At 42.4% G+C, this 25,000-nt stretch overlaps 1 protein-coding gene across 1 annotated transcript in view; it reads left to right on the top strand.

Moving 5' to 3' along the window:
• LOC143296732 (putative ATP-dependent RNA helicase DDX52) overlaps positions 1–18,099 on the top strand; it is an 18,802-nt gene extending 703 nt beyond the window's left edge. Inside the window, exons 2-15 of the mRNA XM_076608789.1 lie at positions 255–403; positions 936–1,121; positions 3,259–3,402; positions 4,917–5,025; positions 6,104–6,176; positions 6,992–7,061; positions 8,404–8,537; positions 9,355–9,445; positions 11,027–11,149; positions 11,548–11,698; positions 12,703–12,778; positions 13,536–13,607; positions 15,230–15,310; positions 16,156–18,099. Of these exons, the coding sequence (XP_076464904.1) occupies positions 255–403; positions 936–1,121; positions 3,259–3,402; positions 4,917–5,025; positions 6,104–6,176; positions 6,992–7,061; positions 8,404–8,537; positions 9,355–9,445; positions 11,027–11,149; positions 11,548–11,698; positions 12,703–12,778; positions 13,536–13,607; positions 15,230–15,310; positions 16,156–16,384 (1,688 nt within the window). The 3' untranslated portion in view covers positions 16,385–18,099. The remainder of the gene's footprint in view (positions 1–254; positions 404–935; positions 1,122–3,258; positions 3,403–4,916; positions 5,026–6,103; positions 6,177–6,991; positions 7,062–8,403; positions 8,538–9,354; positions 9,446–11,026; positions 11,150–11,547; positions 11,699–12,702; positions 12,779–13,535; positions 13,608–15,229; positions 15,311–16,155) is intronic.
• Positions 18,100–25,000: the final 6,901 nt, after the last annotated feature.

Here is a 25,000-nt window from a genome sequence, read left to right as displayed (position 1 = left end):
GACATTATTACCACTTTAGTTTATACTTTATTATATAAATCTGGACCTATGTTTGTACTATGGTAAGCTAAGGGAAAAACACAGCTTAGTTTAACTTGAGGTTAAACTCAGCACAAGGTGCTTGGAATACGTTGGATAATGTTATTTACCACTTCCTTTTGTCACAATCACATGTACATAAAATTAAAAACACATCAAACTCCGCAGTAAGTTATTCTTTGCATGGGAAGTCTGGTAAATATGATATTTTACAGAAGTTGACAGCAGAGACAAAGATGGCAAAGAAGACAGGACAGAGAAGGCCCCAGAAGACAGGGCAGAGGCCCCAGACACACAGACTGAAGGCAAAAAGAAGAGGAGGAGAAAGAAGAAGATGGGGGCCATGGAACAAAAAGCTCAGGAGGTAATTCATCTTCTTTCACTTTAACTAATACTGTGATTGTGTGGAGTGTGATACTGATAGTAATTGATAGTGATACTATTGATAGACTGTGGGTGACAAGACGAAATAGAAACTAGATGCCGTGTTTCCTGGTTGATTCTGTGGTGTGTGTGTGTGTGTGTGTGTGACAACAGGAGACAAAGACAGTCTTACACACGCATGCATGTACTCACACACACACACACACACACACATACAGTGATACACATGCTTGCACGCACGCACGCGCATACACACACACACATGTACACACATACAGTAATGCACACACACACGCACACACACATGTACACACATACAGTAATGCACACACACACACACACACACACACACATACATATTGATGTCTGTAAGTTGTTTTTAAGGACGACCTTCATGATCAGTCTGTAGAGGCGGTTTACAGTCATTTAATTCTTTTTCGACATGTTGAAGGAACAGGTTTGCTCACTGGTTGTTGAACTACAAGCAATGGTTTGGTCGGTATGTTGAGCAGATCAACACACTGAAGAACCAACACAGGATCCACACAGACGGTGAGAATGTGCCGGACCCTGTGGGGCAGTTTGAAGAGCTGCAGGAGCGCTACTCCATCCACAGACAGCTCCTGGCCAACATTGGAAGGGCAGGCTTCGCCACCCCCACCCCTGTCCAGATGCAGGCCGTCCCTGTCATGATGGAGGTCTGTGTACACAGCACAGCTGGGCTTGATAATAATGATAATGATATGGAGGCTTATATAGCGTGGGTACCCAGCTTTCAAGAGCAGGCTCACCACGCTTTACAGTAAAAACAGATAAGTAACATTTCAAACGTATGATAATAAAAATGAGAGAGAATGATTCACCACCTACATATCATTCACTGCACAAAAAAGGTACAGTACGCACACACACAAACACACACACACACACACACACACACACACACACACACACACACACACATACCACTAATAAATCTACCTAAAAGCTAAAACAAAATAACACAGAGAATCAACAGAGATAAATTATAAATGAACAAAAGAGTAAAATTTTGATGAACTACACATTGTACACATAACATAAAATTCATCTGCTTGAGTAAAATGAATGTCACTTTCTGTTTCTTGTCTTCAGCTAAAACAGTCTCTCTGATATATATTCTTTGTTAGTACAACCCTTCTCAAAATCTCAATTCTTCTGCTGATGATCAGGTTCTTAATGTTAGATCTGTCAGAACAAAATCCATTGTCAAGGTACAATCTGGAATAATTGTCCATGATTTAACATTAGACATTCCACTTCCACAGCCTGTTTCAACTCTTCTAGTTCTGTGAAGACCTACCTGTTTAAATAGTACAATATGTTTTGTCCACCACAGTTCGAACTGCATGCTATCCATGCTTTGTGTGTGTATGTGTGTGTGTGAGAGCAAGAACAAGTGAGTTGGATGAATTATCTTGATATCTGTATAAAATAATTTATTTCATTAATTCGGTTGTTTGTAATTAATCACTAACTGCGCAGTGTGTGAAGTGTTTGAGCTCTGAGAGTAAGCGCTGATTAAGTGTTCATCATTATTATTAGTAGTAGTAGTAAAAGAAGAGAAAAATGAAATTCTGAACCCACCAGATAGGCAAGATGGACAAACCCATTTTCTGGAATTTGGCGACATGGTCACCTGCTTGAGAAACTTGCACAATTGATTTATTACCTGCGCACACACACACACACAACACACACACACAACACATGAGAGACAGAGAGAGCAGAAAGACCTACAATTTTTAACCCGGTGTTCGGTTGTCTGTCTGTGTCTGTGGTAAACTTTAACATTGACATTTTCTCTGCAGCTACTTTGTCAGCTGACACCAAATTTGGCATAAAAATAGGAAAAATTCAGTTCTTTCCAGTCATCTTGTTTAAAACAATATTGCGCCTCTGGGATGGGCACAAAAAAAAAATAAAGAATGAAGCCTAATTATATGCAAACTGCATTTACTGTTATATTTATATTTTTTTTATTCTCTAAATTTGGCACTTTGATCTGATATTCTGACCCAACAGCTAGAGCAGTCATTATTATCATTTTTTGTTCAAACAGGAACTTCTTTTGCTAAGCATGGAAGTTTTATTTATTTTGCAAACGTTTTGGTGCAAATAGTAAAAAAAGGAAATTACTCTGTAATGCTAGTGGAGTTAATTTGCTTTAAACTGATCTTTCTCATCTTAAACATTACATTTTGAAATTATACTCAATACATTAAAAGCTTGGATTTTTTTTTTAAAGTGTATCACAAGTGAGTCTTGAAGGCCTTGCCTCTCTTGTTATCATATGTAATATGCCAAAACAAACGTATCCACCCACCTTTTCTTTCCTTATCCTCTGTGTTCTTCAGGTTCTGTTTTCTGCTGACAGGCTTGGCACTGTGAAACTGACAGTGGCCACACACCCATGTACTGAGTCACCACACAGACGTTGAACAAACACAGGAACAGGGCGATTTGACACAGGAACTCGAAGTAGTTGCAGATCATGCAGATCTGTGCATATCTACCGGTGCCAGAACAAGGACAGTTGTTTCCAGAGAGATTCTAACAGTCAAGCACAGCCACACCTTCAGGATTATATTCAGTTTCAGTTTCAGTGATGTGCCAGGGTGTGCAGACTGATCCATTTACACTACACCACATAAATGGTAATGGCGAGAAGTAGGGAGGAGCTGGGCAATGACCATACAGTCTGTTGGCGGCCTGACAGATTGATGAAGAGAAGGATGTGTGTGTCGTGGGTCATTAGGAGAGGACTGATAATGGATGCGGTGTGTCTGTGGACAGGGTCGGGATATCATGGCAGGAGCCCCCACAGGTTCGGGGAAGACAGCGGCCTTTGTCATCCCCATTCTGCACCAGCTGCAGCGCCCAGACAACCAGGGCTTCCGCGCCGTCATTCTGGCCCCCACCCGGGAACTGGCCAAACAGGTGGGTGTCTTATGATATTCCAGGGTAACTGGCCAAACAGGTGGGTGTCTTATAATATTCCAGGGTAACTGGCCAAACAGGTGGGTGTCTTATAATATTCCAGGGTAACTGGCCAAACAGGTGGGTGTCTTATTCCTGTGGAACTGGCCAAACAAGTGGGTGTCTTATTCCAGGGGAGCTGGCCAAACAGGTGGGTGTCTTATTCCAGGGGAGCTGGCCAAACAGGTAGGTGTCTTATAATATTCCAGGGTAACTGGCCAAACAGGTGGGTGTCTTATTCCTGTGGAACTGGCCAAACAAGTGGGTGTCTTATTCCAGGGGAGCTGGCCAAACAGGTGGGTGTCTTGTAATATTCCAGGATAACTAGCCAAAAAAGTGGGTGTCTTATTCCAGGAGAACTGGCCAAACAAGTGGGTGTCTTGTAATATTCCAGGATAACTGGCCAAACAAGTGGGTGTCTTATTCCAGGGGAACTGGCCAAACAAGTGGGTGTCTTATTCCAGGGGAACAGGCCAGACAGGTAGGTGTCTTATTCCAGGGGAACAGGCCAAACAGGTGGGTGTCTTATTCCAGGGGAACAGGCCAGACAGGTAGGTGTCTTATTCCAGGGGAACAGGCCAAACAGGTTGGTGTCTTATTCCAGGGGAACTGGCCAAACAGGTGGGTGTCTTATTCCAGGGGAACAGGCCAAACAGGTAGGTGTCTTATTCCAGGGGAACTGGCCAAACAGGTAGGTGTCTTATTCCAGAGGAACTGGCCAAACAAGTGGGTGAAGGATTGGAAGCTGACCACTCAAGGTTGACATAAGCTTACAGTTGGGCCAACAGCAACGTGAGAGCAGTACGATCAATGGTTTCTCCACTGCAATGGGAATTCATGTACAGCTTTGTCTTTTGTGGATTCTCAAACTAAAAGGCTCTTAGTGTTGCAGCCTGGGGGGATAGCTGACCTTTAGGGATCATCCCAGCACAGACTTTCCTAAAGTCGTCTTGGCCAAGAGAGTGGGGACGTAACTTGGGCAAAACACTTCCTACTATAATCAAATTCTGACCCACAGAGCTGGGAGAGAAATTGCCTCCTCTGCTGTTCTGATGGTCACAGTTGGGGACATGACTGACTATCATACACACATGATCACACATTGTTGTGCGCCCCAGTTTCTTGTATCTCAGGGTGTTTGGTCTGTGTGCGTGTGTTTGTGTGTTGCTTGTTTTTAATGCATTATCAGTATTGCTCTTTTTTTGTTGTTGTTGTTGATTGTATTAATAGTATTGCTCTTGGTATTATAACTGCTGATTTTTTTTTTATTGACCTAGTTCAGTAGATGTCAATGTCAACAACTTTTTACTATTGATTTCCATGACCAGCAAGGGTCTCTTGTTTTCTTTCGTTGTTTTTTTGGGGGGGTTTGGGGTTTGGTTTTTGTTTTTTTTTTTGGTCAGTTGTGACATTCTGCTGATGTTAGTTGTGTGCAATTGCCCATATTCATAACAGAGAGTTGTGTGTGCTTGCAGATATTGCAGGTCTGCCGACAGTTGTCAGAAGGAATCGGTTTCTGCTGTCACTACATTGACAAAGCTACGAAAGCTGTCAAGTTTGGACCCAACTCTAAAAAAAACTGTGGTCAGTTTTGTCTGTCTGTTGTTTGTTGGGTGTTGACAGTGTTACCAAAGTGTTGAGGGTGTTCGCCTTATTGACAGATGTGTCACTGCGGAGGTGTTGATATTGTTAACAGTGTGCTGATGGTGTTAACCATGTTGACAGGTGTGTCAGAATGAAAAGTGTTGACAGTGTTAACAATGTGTTGAGGATGTTTGCCATATTGATAGGTTATCACAATGAAAGGTGTTGACAGTGTTAACAGTATGTTGAGGGTGTTTTGTCTTGTTAAAAATATATCTCGATGAAAGATGTTGACAGTGTTAACAATATGTTGAGGGTATTTGTCATGTTGATAGGTGTATCACAATGAAAGATGTTGACAGTGTTAACAGTATGTTGAGGGTGTTTGTCATGTTGACAAATGTGTCTCAATGGAATGTGTTGATAGTATTGATATTGCATTGAGGATGTTTTCTGTGTTGGCAGATGTATCACAGTGAAGGTGTTGACAGTGTTAACAGTATGTTGATGGTGTTTGCTATGTTAACAGATGTTTAACAATGGAAAGTGTTGACAGCATTAATGTGTTGACTGTATTTGTCTTGTTAACAGATGTGTCACAGTGAAGGTGCTGGCACTGTTTACAAGATGTTGAGTGTGTTTGTCATGTTGACAGATGTGTAACAATGTGTTGAGAGTGGTTGCCTTGTTGACGGGTGTGTTACATTGAAAGTGTTGACAGTGTTGACAATATCAAAGTGTTGAAGGGTGCTTGGCATGTTGACAGGTGGTTTACATTGAAGGCATTGACAGATGTGTAACAATGTGTTGAGTGTCTTTTCTGTTTTGACAGACCTGTCACAATGAAACGTGTTGACATTGTTAACAGTGTGTTTGTCTTGTTGACGTATGTGTCATAATGATTGAATGAAATGTATTCAGTGTTAACAATGTGTTGAGGATGTTTTCTGTGTTGACAGTCGTATTGAAGGTGTTGACAGTGTTAAGAATGTGTTGAGGATGCTTTCATTGTTGACAGTCATATTGAAGGTGTTGACAGCGTTAACAATGTGTTGAATGTGTTTTTTCCTGTTGACAGATGTGCTGGTATCCACACCCAACCGGTTGGTGTACATGTTGAAACATGACCCCCCTCTGATTGACCTCAGCAGGTGAGAGGATGGATTGTCTCCCTTCCTGCACTCCCCCCCCCCCCCCCACTCCTCCTGCTTCAGCACTTCTACCCCCCACCCCCATCCCCCACATCCCCCTCCTTTCCCTCTTTGTTTCTCTCTCCTTTCTCTCTATGACTGTCTTTTATTCCCAGTCCTGCATTTTCAGCAAATGTGAGACTGTAAGAATGTGTGGAGGCATTATGTATGTATGCATGCATCTCTGTATGTTCGGTTGCTAAAATATCAATCAGTTATTATTCATGATTATTGTCTGAAAATTCCTTTGAATGAAAACCAATTTATGAAAAAGAATGTATGAAAAATATTGTTTACATGGATTCTGTATTAAAAAAAAAATAAATAAATAGTGTGTACATGTACTGAGTCTAGTATGTTTCTGTATATGTGTGCCCATATGAATATTTGTGTGTATGCACATTTTGAGCAGAAATTGCTACAGTCGATAGCATTCTGAGCATATGCTGTTGCCTTCGTGTAGAAAATGCTACAGACATTTAGATACAAATCATTGTTTTTGTCACCCTACCCTCCCCTCCTCCCCCCATACCCCCAATTTGTGTGTTTTGTGCTAGTGTATATTTTGGTGTGCGCACATGTGTTTCTTGGAAAATGCATTGGTATGCAACTGACAAATGGCATTTGCTGGCTGATGCTTTGGTCAGAAATGTAATTTCTGACAAGTCTTGCAGGGGCCTGGAAGGTGTGTGTACAGGAATATATTATGTGCATGTGGGACACGCCCATCGTGATACCTGAGTGTTTTACCTGTATTACCTGTGCGATGTGTTCAGGGTGGAGTGGCTGGTGGTGGACGAGTCAGACAAGCTGTTTGAGGACGGGGAGACCGGCTTTCAGGATCAGGTAGGTCAACAGGTCCATCCTCCATCCATCTCTGTGTCTCTCTGTCTCTGTCTCTCTCTCTGCTGTCCTGTCTGTGTCTATGTCCGTGTGTGTAGGGGTGCTTTTTTTTTTTTTTTTTTTCATGTTACTGTTAGCGTTTTTCACAAACCAATTTAGGCACCCAAGGCCTGATCAGCACTTTGGGTTGTATTGTATTGTATTACTCTTTTTGTCACAACAGATTTCTCTTTGTGAAATTCGGGCTGCTCTCCCCAGGGAGAGCACATTGCTACTCTGAGAGCGCCACCCGTTTTTTTCATATTTTTTCCTGCCTGCAGTTTTTTTTAAGTTGTTTTGATCCTATTGGAGTGGATTTTTCTACAGAATTTTTCCAGGGACAACCCTTTTGTTGCCGTGGGTTCTTTTACGTGCGCTAAGTGCATGCTGCACACGGGATCTCAGTTTATTGTCTCATCCGAATGACTAGCATCCAGACCACCACTCAAGGTTTAGTTGGGGGGGAGAAAATACTCACGGCTGTGCCGTGATTTGAACCAGTGCGCTCAGATTCTCTTGCTTCCTAGGCAGACGTGTTACCTCTAGGCCATCACTCCACTGGTTGTTTTGTGCTGATCAGACATGTGCCTTGTTTGCTTCTTTTTTTTTTTTTTTTTTTTTAACAGCAAATGTGGTGTAGCATATATGGATCAGTCCACACACTTGGACACCTCCTTGAAACTGAAACTGCCTCAGATGCACGCTACAGGCCCTCTCCTTTTTCACTGCCTGTCTCTTCACATTACTGTCTGTCTGTCTGTGCCTGTCTTGTCTGTCTGTCCGTGCTTAATGCTTTACTGTTAATTGCTGCATTGTTTTGTCCTTGAACGAATAAGATTTGCCCAGACCAAGTGGCCAGGAGGTGTGTGAGGTTGCAGGTAATTGTATTGTGTTACTCTTTGTCGTCACAGATTTTTCTGTGGGGAATTCATTGTGCTCTCTCTCCCTGGGAAGAGTGCATCACTGAAGTGCAGAGCCACTTTTTTTCCTACTTTTTCTTTAATACTGCCTGCAAGTGTATTTTCTTATCAAGGTGGATTTTTCTGCAGGATTTTGCCAGGAACAACCCTTTTGTTGCCATGGGCTATTTTACATGAGCATAGTGCATGCTACTACACTCACTCAGAACCTCAGTTTATCATCTCTTGCGAGCATGGGACTCGATCCTTTGCACTCAGATTGTCTCGTTTTCCAGGCAGAAGCATTGCCACTAGGCCAGCACTCCACAAACTTGTTCAAACCAAGTGGCCAGAAGATGTGTGAGGCTGCAGTGATGACCGCGGTCATGTGTCTTGCCGTTTTGCAGCTCGCAGTGATCGACAATGCGTGCTCACACAGCGGGCTGCGACACGCCTTCTTCAGTGCCACCTTCTCCAACGACGTCAAGATGTTCTGCCAGAGCACCATGGACAACCTCGTTCAGGTCAATGTTGGGGCAAGGTCAGTGCTAACAAGGTCAAGGTTAAAAGGATTAAAGGTTACAGATCCTGTCGACTTTTTACAGCCATCAGGGCAGTGAATTTATATCCAGTGTCCAGGGCACAGCATAGGATGGGGTTGGGGTCCTCTCATTCTGCCATTTTAACCTTCCCAAATTGAAGTCAGGTACTAATTGAAAACTGGATTGAGTGATGTGCCTTTCCCAGGGAAAAATCATCATGCCTAAACTGGGGCTGGAACCCTGATCAAGATTACAATTTACGTATTATTTATGTATCAGAAATCGACTAAAGGCAGGGTAGTCCTTTTGTCCCATTTTATTTTTTTAAAGATGTATATGTATATGATATAGACAGATAGATAGATAGATAGATAATCTCAACAAATAGATAGATAGATAGATAATCTCAACACTTCTTAACAAAAATGGTTACTACAAGAAAAAAAATTAACCTAAATGATAAAATAGTTTGAAACCAAAAAAAAAAAGATATGTGAAAAAATTCTACAGTAGCCAGATTTGCCACTGTGGCAGCTCTCACCCCAGGAATCAGGACTTCAGTTATGACCTACCCGACTGTGCTGGCACTTATTTTGTTGTTAGTGTTGCCTCCCGTTTGTTTGTGACCAAGGTGCTTAGACAGGTGAAAAAGGCTAGCAGTCTGATAGGCAACAGGTTGCTGTGAAGAGACATTTTCAGTTCTGCGAGTCCTGTGTGTGACAGCAGCATGTGGGTTAGTGTACGGGTGTACATGTGGTGACTGTTGGTTGCCTCTGAGGGTGTTGGTGTGAGAGACACTGGTGGTGGTGTTTTCAGGAACACGGCCACGCACCTGGTGAAGCAGGAGCTGCTCTTTGTGGGCAGCGAGGCCGGCAAACGTATGGCCATGAGGAATCTGATCCGTGAGGTAACGCTCGCAGTTTCACATGCATATGTGCACACACACACACACACACACACACGCACACCAGTCACTCATTCAGACATGGTATGCACACATACTCGTACACACACTCACAAACACACACACACACAAACACACACACAATCACTCATTCAGACATGGTACACATACAACCTCCTTTGTGTGATGTGTGTTTCAGGGGATCACACCTCCAGTGCTGATCTTCGTGCAATTTCACATGCATATGCGTGCACACACACACATGTGCGTGCACGCATACACACACACACACACACATACACACACACACACACACACAATCACACACACAATCACATATTGAGACATGGTACACACATGCAAACCTACCACCCACCAGCCATCAAAGCTGATGTTTTTGTGATGTGTGTTTCAGGGATCACACCTCCAGTGCTGATCTTCATGCAATTTCACATGCATATGCATGCATGCACACACACACACACACACACACACACACACACACATTCAGACATGGTACACACACACACACACACACACACACACACACACAATCACTTATTTAGACATGGTACACACATGCAAACCTACCACCCACCAGCCATCAAAGCTGATGTTTTTATGATGTGTGTTTCAGTGATCACACCTCCAGTGCTGATCTTCATGCAATTTCACATGCATATGCATGCACACACACACACACACACACACACACACACACACACACACACACACACACACACACACACACACACACACATTCAGACATGGTACACACACACACACACAAATACACACACACAATCACTTATTCAGACATGGTACACACACACACACACAAATACACACACACACACACACACAATCACTTATTCAGACATGGTACACACACACACACACACACACACACACAAATACACACACACACACACACACACACACACACACAATCACTTATTCAGACATGGTACACACATGCAAACCTACCACCCACTAGCCATCAAAGCTGATGTTTTTGTGATGTGTGTTTCAGTGATCACACCTCCAGTGCTGATCTTCATGCAATTTCACATGCATATGCATATGCATATACATGCACACACACACACACACACATATTCAGACATGGTACACACACACACACACACACACACACACACACACACACACACAATCATTTATTCAGACATGGTACACACATGCAAACCTACCACCCTACCAGCCATCAGTGCTGATTATTTGTGTGCTGTGTGTTTCAAGGGATCACACCTCCAGTGCTGATCTTCGTGCAATTTCACATGCATATGCACACACACACACACACACACACACACACACACACAATCAGACATGGTACACACATGCAAACCTGCCACCCTACCAGCCATCAGTGCTGATTATTTGTGTGCTGTGTGTTTCAAGGGATCACACCTCCAGTGCTGATCTTCGTGCAATTTCACATGCATATACGTGCACACACACATACACGCACACACACAAATACTCAATCAGACATGGTACTACACATGCAGACCTGCCACCCGTCAGCCATCAATGCTGATGTTTGTGTGCTGTGTGTTTCAGGGAATCACACCTCCAGTGCTGATCTTTGTGCAGTCCAAACAGCGTGCCAAAGAGCTGTACAGCGAGTTCATGTACGACAGCATCAAGGTGGACGTCATCCATGCTGACAAACCACAGGCGGAGGTCAGGCCCGCCTCTTGCTTGCTTATCAACGAGTACACACACATGACAAGCACACACACACACACACACACACACACACACACACACACACACACACATGTGGTGCATACAACCATCTAGCTTTTACTGCCCGGCACAATACAGCCTCCAGCTGAAGATCCATCCTTCCCCCAGTCCTGAAATGTTTGTCAACGTTTTTGTTGGGGGGGTTATTTGTTTGTTTGTTTGTTTGTTTGTTTCCTCCTTTTTTTGCCAAAAATGTACTTGCATTACTCCCATGCCACTCATTTTGAGTCCCTTATACAAAGCCACACCCAGGTTTGCCTGTCTCAGTCCCAGCGCCAACAGCCCAGAGGCAGACTTTACATAAATGTACTTGTATCGTTTTCTCCTTTCAGCGCGATGCCACAGTGCGACATTTCATGGAGGGCCAGGTGTGGGCGCTGGTGTGCACGGAACTGATGGGCCGCGGCATCGACTTCAAGGGCATCAACCTCGTCATCAACTACGACTTCCCCACCAACGCAGTCAGCTATATTCACAGGATAGGTCAGCGGCAATAAAGGGATAAAAAGGGGGATGGGGCAGGGAGGAGTTTGGGAAGGATGTATTGAACAGATTTGTGTGTGTGTGTGTGTTGGGAGTGATTGAGGAAAACAAGGAAGAAAAACACCTGGTTTTTTTGTTGTTTTTGTTTGTTTTTTTGTTCATTTGTTTTTTGTTTGTTTGTTTTGTTTTTTCCTGACATCAGTGCTTGAGCCATGTGTGCTGAATCCTAGAGTGGGTGGTCTGGTGATGATGAGAGAAAAAAAGGTGGGCGTTTGGTTTTGAGAACTGCACACGTCTGTGGTGAAGGAAATGTTGAGGTGCGGTAATTACCTCCCTTCAAGTGGTCCACACTGTTTTGCATCTGTTGAACTGCTTCTGTGCACTTTCTTTGCTGTCTTCTGTTCTCCTCGTCAGCACTGAAGTGCTTCACCCATGTATTTCCAAACTGAATTTGTTGTGTGGGTTGTTGTTTTTTTATGTGTTTGTGTATGTTAGGAAAAGAGAAGGGTGGCCTCAGTTTATTTTCAAATTGAACATGGATTTAATTACACATACTTAACCGTGACCCAACCAGCGCAGACTCTGGCAGGGATCTGACATTCCTGTCCTGTGCAAACTACCATCCGCCTATGCGGAGAAAATGAAACTACGGCCGATAACCTCCCGGAAGTAGATAACCTCCCCTTTGTGCCGCTGGCTAGCGCCCTCTTTTTCCAGCAGCCATTATGACTCCTGTTCCTGTGCTCTCCATACGGCTAAGTTTTTTTGTATTTTCTGTCTGTCTGTCGATTCTCTGGCGTTCTTGTTTTTTGTCAAATTTTATCTTCAACCAGGTCATATAATTATGTGGTTCGATTGGGAGATCGGGCTAAAATTAAGGCACGATCGCAGTTGATTCACGGACAAAACATGGGATCATATGTCTTTTGTATGCGTGTGTGTCTATCATATTTTATGTATGTATAAAATAATGTATCTATCATAATGTGTATGTGTGTGTTCAGGTCGTACAGGCCGGGCAGGTGTCCCTGGCAGAGCCATCACCTTCTTCACCGAACAGGACGTCACTCATCTTAGGAGGTGTGATGCGCACACACACACAAACACACACGCATACATGTGTGCATGTGCACACGCACATACACACACATGCACATTCACACGCACTCACACGCACACACACACATACATATACATCAATAGTATATCTTTAGCTATTTATGTTGGAAATTGGGTTTGTTCACAAGACTGGTTATCACATAGTATTATGCTAATGAATTATACTAAAAACTCAGGATGAGGTACATAAAAGCACACATTGTATGATAATGTGTACACATTTACACAGACAAAATCAAATGTTTTTTTAGAGTGTACCTGGAAGTGTCAGAGGGCATGTTTGACATGTGAGCATCTATTGTGTACTGTGTGTGTGGCTAATATTTATTGTGTGGTGTGTACTGTGTGTATGGCTGACACAGATTGCATGTTTTATAGAGTATGGCTGACGCATATTGGGTTGTGTTCTGTGTGTATGGCTGACATGTGTGTTGTGTACTGAGTGTGTGGCTGACACATATTGTGTGTTGTGTACTGGGTATGGCCGATACATATTGTGTGATCTGTACTGTGTGTGTAGCTGGCATATGTTGTGTGATGTGTACTGTGTGTGGTTAATTAGCATGATGTGATGTTGGGTTGACACATATATTGTGATGTGTGCAACACCATGGGAATATGAATGGTTATCATGTATCTCATATGGTGTTGTATGTGCAATATTTATGAGAGTATTTGTGGTTGACACGTAACCTGTACGGTGTGATGATCTGTGCAGTATTGCCAACATCATGAAGGAGTCTGGCTGTGAAGTTCCAGAATACATGCTCAAGTTAAAGAAACCTTCCAAGTAAGACATGCTATGTTGTCACTTTTCTGTGTTTTTCTTACGTTCCTCTATGCTTGTCTTGTCTGTGCTCCTCTCTGCTGTCTGGGACAATTTCTGTGACATAAGCACCAGATTCTTTTAGAGTGATTTACAGAGGGTATGCTGAAATGTAATTTTAGTGTTATTGATACTTACATTGTGCCTGTCTTCAGCCAGAGACCTAGCTCAACACACTTTACAAACATGGAGCTGTTTGCATAACAGACTGCCTACCTGGGTAGAGCCAACTGACAAGATGTCTGTAGACATTCATCATTCATTTCCAGTGTCATTCAGTCAGGCTTTTGCATCCATTCACACAACAGAGTGGATTTTCCTTGAAAATTTTGCCAGGGGCATCTCGTTTCTGTGGTTTCTTGTTCATGCGCAAAGTGCATGCTGTACACAGGTCTCCTTTTATTGTCTCATCCAAATTAACTAGCATCCAGACCTCTACTGAAAAGCTATAGTGGAGGGGGAGAAAATTCTGGTGAGTTTGGGATTTGATTGTGCAATCTCGGATTCTCTCCCTTCTTAGGCAGAGCCGTTACAATTAGGCCACCACTCCACTTTAGCCATGAAACATTTTGAGGATGCCTGCGTGCAAGTTGTGAACACCTGAGTGTGTGACATGAGTGAGTAAGTTGCACATGTTTTATATTTCTTATATCTCAGTTGTCTAACTTTGATTGGCTGGAATGTGACATAAGTGGCAGTCTAGCCACTGAGCATTGGTGGACTGAGGTACAGTCAAGGGACAGATACCAGGTCATGTGGAGTAGTGGCCTCTTGGTCACTGTCCGCCTAGGAAGTGAGAGAATTTGAGCGCACAGATTCGAATTGCATGCTATTCAGTATTTTCTCCCATTCCACTAGAACTTGAGTGGTGGTCTGGACATTAGTCATTCGGACGAGACAATAAACCGAGGTCTCATATGTCGAATGCACTTAACACTCGTAAAAGAACCCATGGCAACAAAATGGTTGTCCCTGGCAAAATTGTGTTGAAAAATTGACTTTGATAGGATTACAAATACACGTGCAGTTAGAACAAAAAGGGTGTTGAAGTACCTGAACTGCTCTGTAGCAGAGCACTCTCCCCAGGGAAACCAGCTAAAATTTCACACACAAAAATATGTTTTGACAAAAAAGTAACACTATACAATTGCTTCCTTGAACACTTCAGACGCTGTTGTCCCCTACAGAGACATGACAAATAAAGTAATGGTTGAAAGAGACAGAAGCATGGATTGTGTGTGGACAGCAAGAGCTACATATGATTGACAGCAGGGGGAAAAGAGAGCCGGGAACGCTGTATTTGAAAGGAAAACATTGAATTTTAGAGCTGAGATGGGGGTACAAGGTAGAGGGGTTTGGGAGAGGTTGGTTACGAGGTGGTAGGTGTTGGGAGTAAAGATGTGTGTTTGATGACTGAAGTGGGGTGGGGGAGGGGGATCTCTGTTAGATGACTGAGGGAGGAGGGGGTTTCTTTGTTAGATGGCTGAAATGGGAAGCTGAGATGTGATGGGGCAAGGGGGGAGGTGAGTGGAATGTGATGATCCTGTCATCGTGTTACCCCATGTGGCCTGGTGGTGTCCATGCAGGAAGGACAAGAAGAAGAAGTTCCCTGTGAAGAGGAAGCGCATCGCCACAGTGCTGCATGAGGACGTCAATCCTGCCAAAAGGTGTGTACACAGCACTGGTAAAGTACATCATTACAGGCATAGCGTGTCATGTCATGACATCAGGCCTGCCAGCAGGTGTGTATACCTGTCACCTCATTCTGTTCACTGACACACAAACAGATGTGTACATGTCACCTCAGACTGCACAGTGACACCAGCAGGTATGTACACCGAGACTGTTCACTGACACCATAACATAAGGCCTGCAGTAGATATGTACATGTCACCTCAAGATTGTTCACTGACACCAGAACATGGATGAAACTGCTGCATATTGCCGTCAAAAGAGGGCGATAACCAGCGGGACAAAGGGGAGGTTACCTACTTCCGGGAGGTTATCGGCCGTAGTTTCGTCTGCTCCGCATAGGCGGATAGTAGTTTGCACAGGACAGGAATGTCAGACCCCTGCCGGAGTCTGCACTAGTTGGATCACGGTAAGTATGTTATTTAAACATAATTTTAGATAGAAAATTTCCTTTTTCCTTGGTGTGCAGACAGCTCATGAGGGACAGTAGCCGAGTGCATGGTTCGCAGTGGCTCAGTTCACAGACTGCTTTTCTCTAAACTTCATCTCATTTTACCTGTCTTGTGTGTATCTACACTCTTATGAATTTTCATTATTATTATCATAGTTTTACACACAGGCACAGTCATTGACTTTTGCATGTCACAATTTGCACACATTTTTTTTTTTTTGCAAGCATTTCATTTTCATGCAGATTTTAATAAAAACTCAAATACATGCATGCCAGCACACACATTCTTATAGTTATTGGTGGTCATTGATTTACATTCCAAAAAGAGAGAATCTGTTTATTCATAATCAAAGCTGTGTGATGTTGCAGGAGAAAGTTGTCAGCTGACCAGCATCAAGCACAAGCCACTGGCCGTGAACAGCCCACAGGAAAGAAACAGAGAAAGCAGAAAAAGAAAAAGTCAGCAAATCACAGCAAACTGCAGGTTGACAAGAACAACAAACCCCACACAAACAACAACAACAAACAACCATCGAAAATGAAGAAGAAGAAAGGGCAGATGACTCAGAAAAAGAGGAGAATTCCCAAGACCATGTGATTTGTTTGTTGTTTTTCTGCCATGAAGATAGGATTGGGTCATGATGTCTTTGTGGTGATATCATGGCTAGTGTGTACTGTTGTGATGTCATGTGTGATATATGCAAAAGAGACAGGCAGCGGAAGGGCTGACATGTGCTGTTTTCTGACATTAAGTGGTATGCTGAATCAGAATGGATGGTTAGCACATTTCCTGATATGTACTGTGGTGCTGACATGAAGCGTGGTGGGTTGAATGGACGTGTAGCATGACTGCTGATGTACTGACATAAATTGTGGTACATGTAAGGGATGGATAGTATGATTGCTGATGTTTGCTGTTGTGCCAACATAAAGTGGTACACTGGACAGATAATAATGATTGCTGGTGTAAATTTCATGATTGCTGATGTAAACTGCATGATTACTGATGTGTGCCTTTGTGCTGATGTGAAGTATGATGTACTGAATGAGAATGAATGGATAGCATGATTGCTGATACATGACAGAGTGTGTAGAACAACTGATGGATATTTGACATGACTGGGGAGATGGTGTGCACAAACTGCAAATAATAGATGAAGTAAAAAATTGACTCTGAAATGCCTGTGCCATCGTCTGTCTGTGCAAATGCCAGCAAGGTGTACTCAGTGACATTAACTGCAGAACAAAAAGGCAAAAGCAGTTAGTTATACTATGACAGGTAACCTTGTATTTTTCGCAGGAGTGCAAAGAGAACAGACCTGAAATAAGGAAATAGGACAAAGAAAAGATGTTTTGTTGAAAAATCCCTTCAAGACCTGACTTAAAAATATCACTAGGCGTGTTGGGTGACACTGATGGTCAGGCATTTGCTTAGCAGATGTGGTGTAGCGTATATATATTTGTGTGAGAGCAGTGATGTCTCCTTGAGCAACTGAATTGAACCGAACTGTTGAAAAATAGTATGGGGTCAGGACAGACATTTCAGTGAAGTGACTTCTTTCGATCACTGTTTCGGTTGTTCTATGGAGTGATTGCAATTTTCCACAATGATCCAAGTGTCACAAAATAAAATTATCAATCATTATTGAATTCTTGGACAAATGAAAGAGCTAAGCCAGTCACAGTACACAAGGTCCTTCTGCATTCTGAGAAAAATGGCCAGTCATTATTTTTTCACTGAAAAGAAAACCATATATTTTATCAAAGGAATCTGATCAAACTAGAAATGATAAAAAGTGCAACCATCTGCATACCCTTTCTTTGTACACAAATGTATCCTTGCATGATTGCATGGTAATAATTTTGATATTTATTTGTATTGCATTTTTCATCTAAACAGTAATGCTCAGTGCACATTACATTAACATGACATAATAAAAAGGAAAAAACACAAAATCATAATCACAAGTGAAATTTCTCTTTGCAACCTTTCACCAACCCTGATACCCATGTGTACAACACGCACAGTACATCAAAGGGATTGTCATGTGAGATGAAGAACATATGATTCCGTCCTTCACTGTTTCATCAGTCAGAGAGTTACCCCTTGAAAAATTCCATATCTCTTGTGGCAGCAAGATACTTTGCCTTCCATCTGTGAGAAACCACAGCATTCATAGTGCAGAAAGCATAATTGTCAGATTTCAGGTGAATAATTTGCTGTTCAACCTATGGCGAACTCAGAACAGTCTCTGTCACATTAGCACAATCTAACATCTCTCTACAGCCATAACCAAAATTCTAGTTCACGCATAAAATGATGACTCCTCTTAACGTCAGTGTAGTATATGAATATCTCAATACCTGTTAACTAGGTTTGTTTCAATGAACATTGTCGGAGCACTGTCCTGAGACAATTAATTCAGAAAGCATGGAAGGCAGATGATGGCAAAATCGACCAACATCATGTCTTGATGTAAAAAGAATGGTATGAAATATATATTTTTCTATGGGAATGAAGCGGTATTTGCAAATGTGGCTCACGAACCCTGCCGCAGTAGACACGTCGGTTTAGCATGGGAAAGAAAATGTATCTGGCTGGAGTATGAAGGTGGCAAAATGAACTGCATCAGATAGTCATGAAGAGCAAAGACTGCCTGGAAAATGAAAATGGGTCAGTCTCCAGAACTTTGTTGGAAATTGGGGTCTCTCAGTCTGATTCAGTATAAACATGTGTTTACAATGATTATTCAAATGTTTCACATGTTATCAGGATTGCAATTCATTAGAGAAATGTCTGCAACAATTTTGTGAGAATATGGTTTGTTCTTGTGTCTTAAATGTGTTGAAAATTATTAAAAACATCCAAAATTTCGGCGCCATTTTGTGACATGGCAATGTGTCTAAACATGAAATGGTCAGAAACAAATAAGTACAAACCTGATTAAAATCCAGTACATACAGACCTGATATATATTCATTCGTTGTGATAATAAAACACTGATCATCAGTAAAAAAAAAAAAAAAAATGGTACATTAAGTTTGAAATATTACGCAAAAAAACCCCCAAAAAAAACCCCGCGTGACAGACGCAAACAACCCGTTCCTCTTGACGTATTTTTATTCATTGAAAGGCAAGCACATTCATGAATACTCTACACGTTCTTTACTTGCAACGGGTGGTCAACACATCTACCTTCTGCAGCACATACACTTATTTTCTGAAAAAAAAAGACTGTTCAACTATTAAATGCAATCGACGTCGCATATTAATTTTCAGTTCCGTTTTTCTGTGTTACTTCAGTGCATGTAAACGACCCAATAAAAATATACATGTAAACAAATTTAGAACTGTTTCCACATAAATCATCGCGGGAAAGCGTAAATCGGTTTGACAAACACCCTTCAATCGTGTGTGTTTGAACACAGATTCAGAGAATGTGTTGTTTCCGACGGCGTGTGAGTAAGAGAGAAAAAAAGACTGTTCAACTATTTAAATGCAATCGACGTCGCATATTAATTTTCAGTTCCGTTTTTCTGTGTTACTTCAGTGCATGTAAACGACCCAATAAAAATATACATGTAAACAAATTTAGAACTGTTTCCACGTAAATCATCGCGGGAAAGCGTAAATCGGTTTGACAAACACCCTTCAATCGTGTGTGTTTGAACACAGATTCAGAGAATGTGTTGTTTCCGACGGCGTGTGAGTAAGAGAGAAAAAAAGACTGTTCAACTATTTAAATGCAATCGACGTCGCATATTAATTTTCAGTTCCGTTTTTCTGTGTTACTTCAGTGCATGTAAACGACCCAATAAAAATTTTCATGTAAACAAATTTAGAACTGTTTCCACATAAATCATCGCGGGAAAGCGTAAATCGGTTTGACAAACACCCTTCAATCGTGTGTGTTTGAACACAGATTCAGAGAATGTGTTGTTTCCGACGGCGTGTGAGTAAGAGAGAAAAAAAGACTGTTCAACTATTTAAATGCAATCGACGTCGCATATTAATTTTCAGTTCCGTTTTTCTGTGTTACTTCAGTGCATGTAAACGACCCAATAAAAATATACATGTAAACAAATTTAGAACTGTTTCCACATAAATCATCGCGGGAAAGCGTAAATCGGTTTGACAAACACCCTTCAATCGTGTGTGTTTCAACACAGATTCAGAGAATGTGTTGTTTCCGACAGCGTGTGAGTAAGAGAGAAAAAAAGACTGTTCAACTATTTAAATGCAATCGACGTCGCATATTAATTTTCAGTTCCGTTTTTCTGTGTTACTTCAGTGCATGTAAACGACCCAATAAAAATATACATGTAAACAAATTTAGAACTGTTTCCACATAAATCATCGCGGGAAAGCGTAAATCGGTTTGACAAACACCCTTCAATCGTGTGTGTTTGAACACAGATTCAGAGAATGTGTTGTTTCCGACAGCGTGTGATGTACATATGTTACACGGAAATCTCCGATAATTATGTTCATTCGCACCCCGTGGTTGCTATATTAAAAAAACAAAACAAAACAACAACAACAAAACTGTGTATGTTAATTTCGTCGTTGTTATGGTTTGTTTGTACATTTATCTCTGATCCGATTAAGTTTAGACACAATCACGGTTTCTGACACATGGCGAGATGCGGTAATATACGGATAGTGGCGTAAGATTTCGAACCAAGTCAACGCATGTAGTTTAGTAAGACTGTTTTCAGTTGAAGACTTGTTGCATCAAAAGTTCCAAACAAGAAAGTTCAAAGTAGAAAATCACCCCCTTAAATTACCTTGATCTTGGCTTTTGCTGTCTGGTGAAGTTTTATCACGAAATGATGTAAACTAGTTTATCAGTTCACAAGACAGACGAAGTGTGGAAACGAAACACTGGCGAGAATTGATGTGAAAATGGAGTGCCTGCAGTGTTTATACCACAAGGGAATTTTGTACTCAAATTGACTGGCGGTGAAAGGGAAAGTGCAGGGCCGCGGTCACCAGCGTGTGTGAAATTTCATGAACAAGTCTATTCCATACGTCATTAATGATTTGATACAGTCATTCAATAACACAAATACCGTGAAATGAAAACAAGAAAATGAAATTAAAATGAAAACTGAGATCAAGAAGACAAAAAGTTTTAGTTTCAGTAGCTCAAGGAGGCGTCACTGCGTTCGGACAAATCCATATACGCTACACCACATCTGCCAAGCAGATGCCTGACCAGCTGTGTAACCCAACGCGCTTAGTCAGGCCTTGAGAGAAAAAGAAAAAAGAAAAAAGTAAATAGATAATAGATACATACATAAAAAAAGAACTACTACTACTAATAATAATATGTATAAGGCGCAAAAACTTGATGAAGTCAACTATAAGCATACAAGAAAAAAAAGAAAAAAAAAGAAAAGAAAAGAAAAAAATGAAAGAAAGAAACAAAGAAATGATAATAATAATAATAATAATAATAAAAAAACAAACACAAACAAAAAACAACACAAACAACAACCTGAAATAAATAAATAAATAAATAAGACAAAAATGATGATAAATAAGCAAATAAATGTAAAACATGCAGACACACATTCACACATACACACACATATGCATAACAGATGTGCACCAAGCATGCATTTTCACAGATATGAAAGCACAGTCAAATACATATAAACGTACATGAGCCCCAACACACACACACACACACACACACATTCACACATACACACACATATATATAACAGATATGCACCAAGCATGCAGTTTCACAGATATGAAAGCACAGTCAAATACACATAAACGTACATGAGCCCCAACACACACACACACACACACACACACACATTCACACACATATACATAACAGATGTGCACCAAGCATGCAGTTTCACAGATATGAAAGCACAGTCAAATACACATAAACGTACATGAGCCCCAACACACTCACACACACACATACAGTACACACACACGCACACATTACCCTGCACCCCCTCTACCTCCCTCCACCACACACTCATTTCTAGGCAACGTATCGCATCTTCCACGGCACACACACACACACACACACACACACACACACACACACACAAAGGCACACTTACTTGTACAAGCACACACACATACGCCCATATCCCCCACCCCCACCCCCCCACACACATATATATATAAATATATATATATATATATATATATATATATATATGCACATCCGCACGTTCCAATATTCCGTTGCACCCACAGTGTAGGCATGCATACACACACATACCTCATCGTCTACCCCCCCCCCCCCACCCCGTCCCCCCCCCACACACACATACGCACGTGCACAGAGCTCTCCTGACACTTGTGTACACTTACACCCTCGCGCATGCACACACGCACACAAACACACACTCACACATACCCACAAACACACATACACACACGCACAGAGGCTGTCACTAATTGGCTGCAAGAGGGATGGGAAAAGATCTCTGATGCCAAGAACGTGGCGTCTAGTGTGTTGCACAGTCTACTGTATTTGGAAAAGCCCACAGAGACTCTGTTCCGTTTTGAAGAAATTTGCGCAATGTTGGTCTGGAAATGATGCCGATATTTGTTTGATTTGCAAAGCATCGTGCTCTACCTTTCATGCTAGACTTACAGCCGCTCCCTCTCTCTGCCTTTATTTCTTTGAGGCGATCGATGGTGTGATGGCCTTGTACCTGTTCTTTTTGATATTCTTTGACTTTCCGATTTCCCTAGATGTAGGCCGCTCGTTACCAGCAAGTCTGTCAGCTCGCTCATTTCCCTTAACACCTGCATGTCCCGGGCAGTATGACCATGTAAATTTTCTTAATCTCATAGTTGCACATTGCCTTATGTCACTCTGGGCTTCCCATTCCATTTTCAATTTTCTGTATGAGGTTCATTGAGTCGGTTAGAATCATGGCAGTTGGTTTCCGGGCATATGGATAGATGACAGCCACTGGAGGGCATGTGTCACAGCTTCATCTTCCATCGTTAGGCTGGAGGTTGTGACTTTGTAGGCAGCATTCTTTTCCCTAATTGTTTTTCCATTTTGTTTCGCAGTGAATCCCCAACCGGATTGGTCTTTGGTGACTGAGCCATCTGTGTATATGATGATGTCCTCTTCTTTACTGTTTTCTTCTATGAGTAGCCTCACTTCCGCATCAGTTTTGCCCTCTGGCCATTCCCGACAATGTCTTCCTAGAGTGGGTGAAATGGCTGTGTTGAATAGATGGTTGAGGTTTTCGGGGTTTTTCTCCCATTCTTTTGTTTCTTTCAGGTCTTGTAGTCAGCATACTAACTGGATTGTGTCTTCTGTTTGCCCCATCCATGATCTTCCTCGTCCTAGACGGCTGCCTTTTGGTTCTTTGACTGCGTCATGTGGTGGGTTTTGAGGGTTTTCTAATGCTTTGAAGTAGGTCTTAACCTGTTCTAACTTGTTTCTGGCTTGCATTGAAGGAAGGTCAAGCAGGTATCACATGGTTTCCGTACACACACACACAAACACGCGCACACGCGCCCACACACACACCAACCCACAGGCATACGCACTACAGGAAAACTCCAATGGAGGGGGGGTGAGGGGGGGAGTACACAAGGGGAGTATAGAAGGCTGGAGGAGATAGAAAAGGACTATGCTTCGTCACACCCAAATGCCATTTTGAACTGGTGGGTAAGACTGACATGCCAGGGGTGTAAAATGCTTCCAAGGCATGCGTCTCAAATAGCTTCTGTCAGTCAAAGCCCAGCTCTTGGCCTTCACGTGCCGTTTCCACTGACAAGAAGGCGAGTAACTGGCGCCTTAAAACCAGTCGCTTCGGGTAGATGGTACTCGTCAGGTTAAAGTCCCCTCCGAGCCAGACGACATTGCACTGGGAATGGCATGCTTGCTCAATGACCATGGTCATTACAATGGTGTACTCTTCAGAAGTGCTGTTGTTCTGTGTCTGAACAGAGACCAGGACTGCTTCAGCATTAGGGTCTGATGGGAGCTGGTGTGTGATGAGGGTCTTCTTCGTGGCAACGAAGACACCACCATAAGAATGTCCCATGTCCCAACGATAAACATCGTAATTTGGAGGGAATAGTTCACTGCTCAGGATGTCTGGGCATAGCCAGGTCTCGATCCCCAGGATAATGTCAGCTTCACTGCATTCAAGTGTTCAAGTTTTCTGTTGCTAGCAGCGCCTTGAGTTGGCGTCGAATGTGGCGCCAGTTGTACAGTTGGTTGAAGCTGGGTTGTTCAGTTTTTGCCTTTGCCGCAGCAAGGGAGGAAGGCCGGGTCATTGTATTGTGAGATGACTCAGGGTCGGTTACGCCATCCGCCGTCGGCCGTCGCCCCAGCACAACCACTCTGTAAGCCGTCTCCAGGGCTACCGAGCAGCCAGTTTTCTTTCTTTACCGGCGACTCGCACCTTAACGAGTCAGACTCTCCACCAGCGCCGAGGGCAATGGCAGTTCCGAACCCGTGACCACCACCGCTCCCACAGGATTGTTTGGCAAACTAACGCCGGCTCGTCTTTACGGGATTTCCTTCTGCGCATGCTCTTTTACCTCTTGTGGCACAACAGTTCCTTCTTTTTCTTCCCTTTGTTCACAATGGTGGCAAACTTCGAATCTGGGGAAAAATTAAGACAAGACAAGACAAAATTCTTTCTAATGAGGAGATAGATAACAAGACAAGACAAATTATTTATTTCGGGGATAATAGATAAGCACTGTTGTGCTTAATTTTTTTTTTTTTTTTTTTTTACATCAAGTCCTCGCCCTGAATAGAGTACACACTACACAACACTACACAATACGTAAGAAAGGGTAACCAGAGGTGGGAGATCACCAAACCTTTGCACGTTGTAAGTCATGTTCTACTTCTTGTATCATGCCCAAAATAGACCCTCATCCAACACGAAATTTGTTGATAAGCTCGAACCTATTGTGCAGGTTTTAACTGTCCTTGATAACCCATTCCCTCTGCAAAGCATGCCTGTTGCCCGTCAACAAAAGCAACGCAACAAAAGGATCCGTCATGTTTACTTCTGCTTCGCGGGCAGTCACCCTTGGCAGATAGAAAAACGTCAGTTTGCCGTTGGGTTTGAAACCCATGGGTAGACGGTGTTCGGGCAGTTTGCCTTGCCTTAAGTTTGCCCGCGGGTACACCTTTACATGGAAACGTGGATGTTTTTGACATTTTATAATCATTATCTCTTTCTCTTG

The sequence above is a fragment of the Babylonia areolata genome, chromosome 21 (genome assembly GCF_041734735.1).
Source record: "Babylonia areolata isolate BAREFJ2019XMU chromosome 21, ASM4173473v1, whole genome shotgun sequence".
In the NCBI taxonomy this organism is placed as follows: domain Eukaryota; kingdom Metazoa; phylum Mollusca; class Gastropoda; order Neogastropoda; family Buccinidae; genus Babylonia; species Babylonia areolata.
Note: the sequence above shows the minus strand (reverse complement) of the source record. Positions and strands in the feature narration are given on the sequence as shown.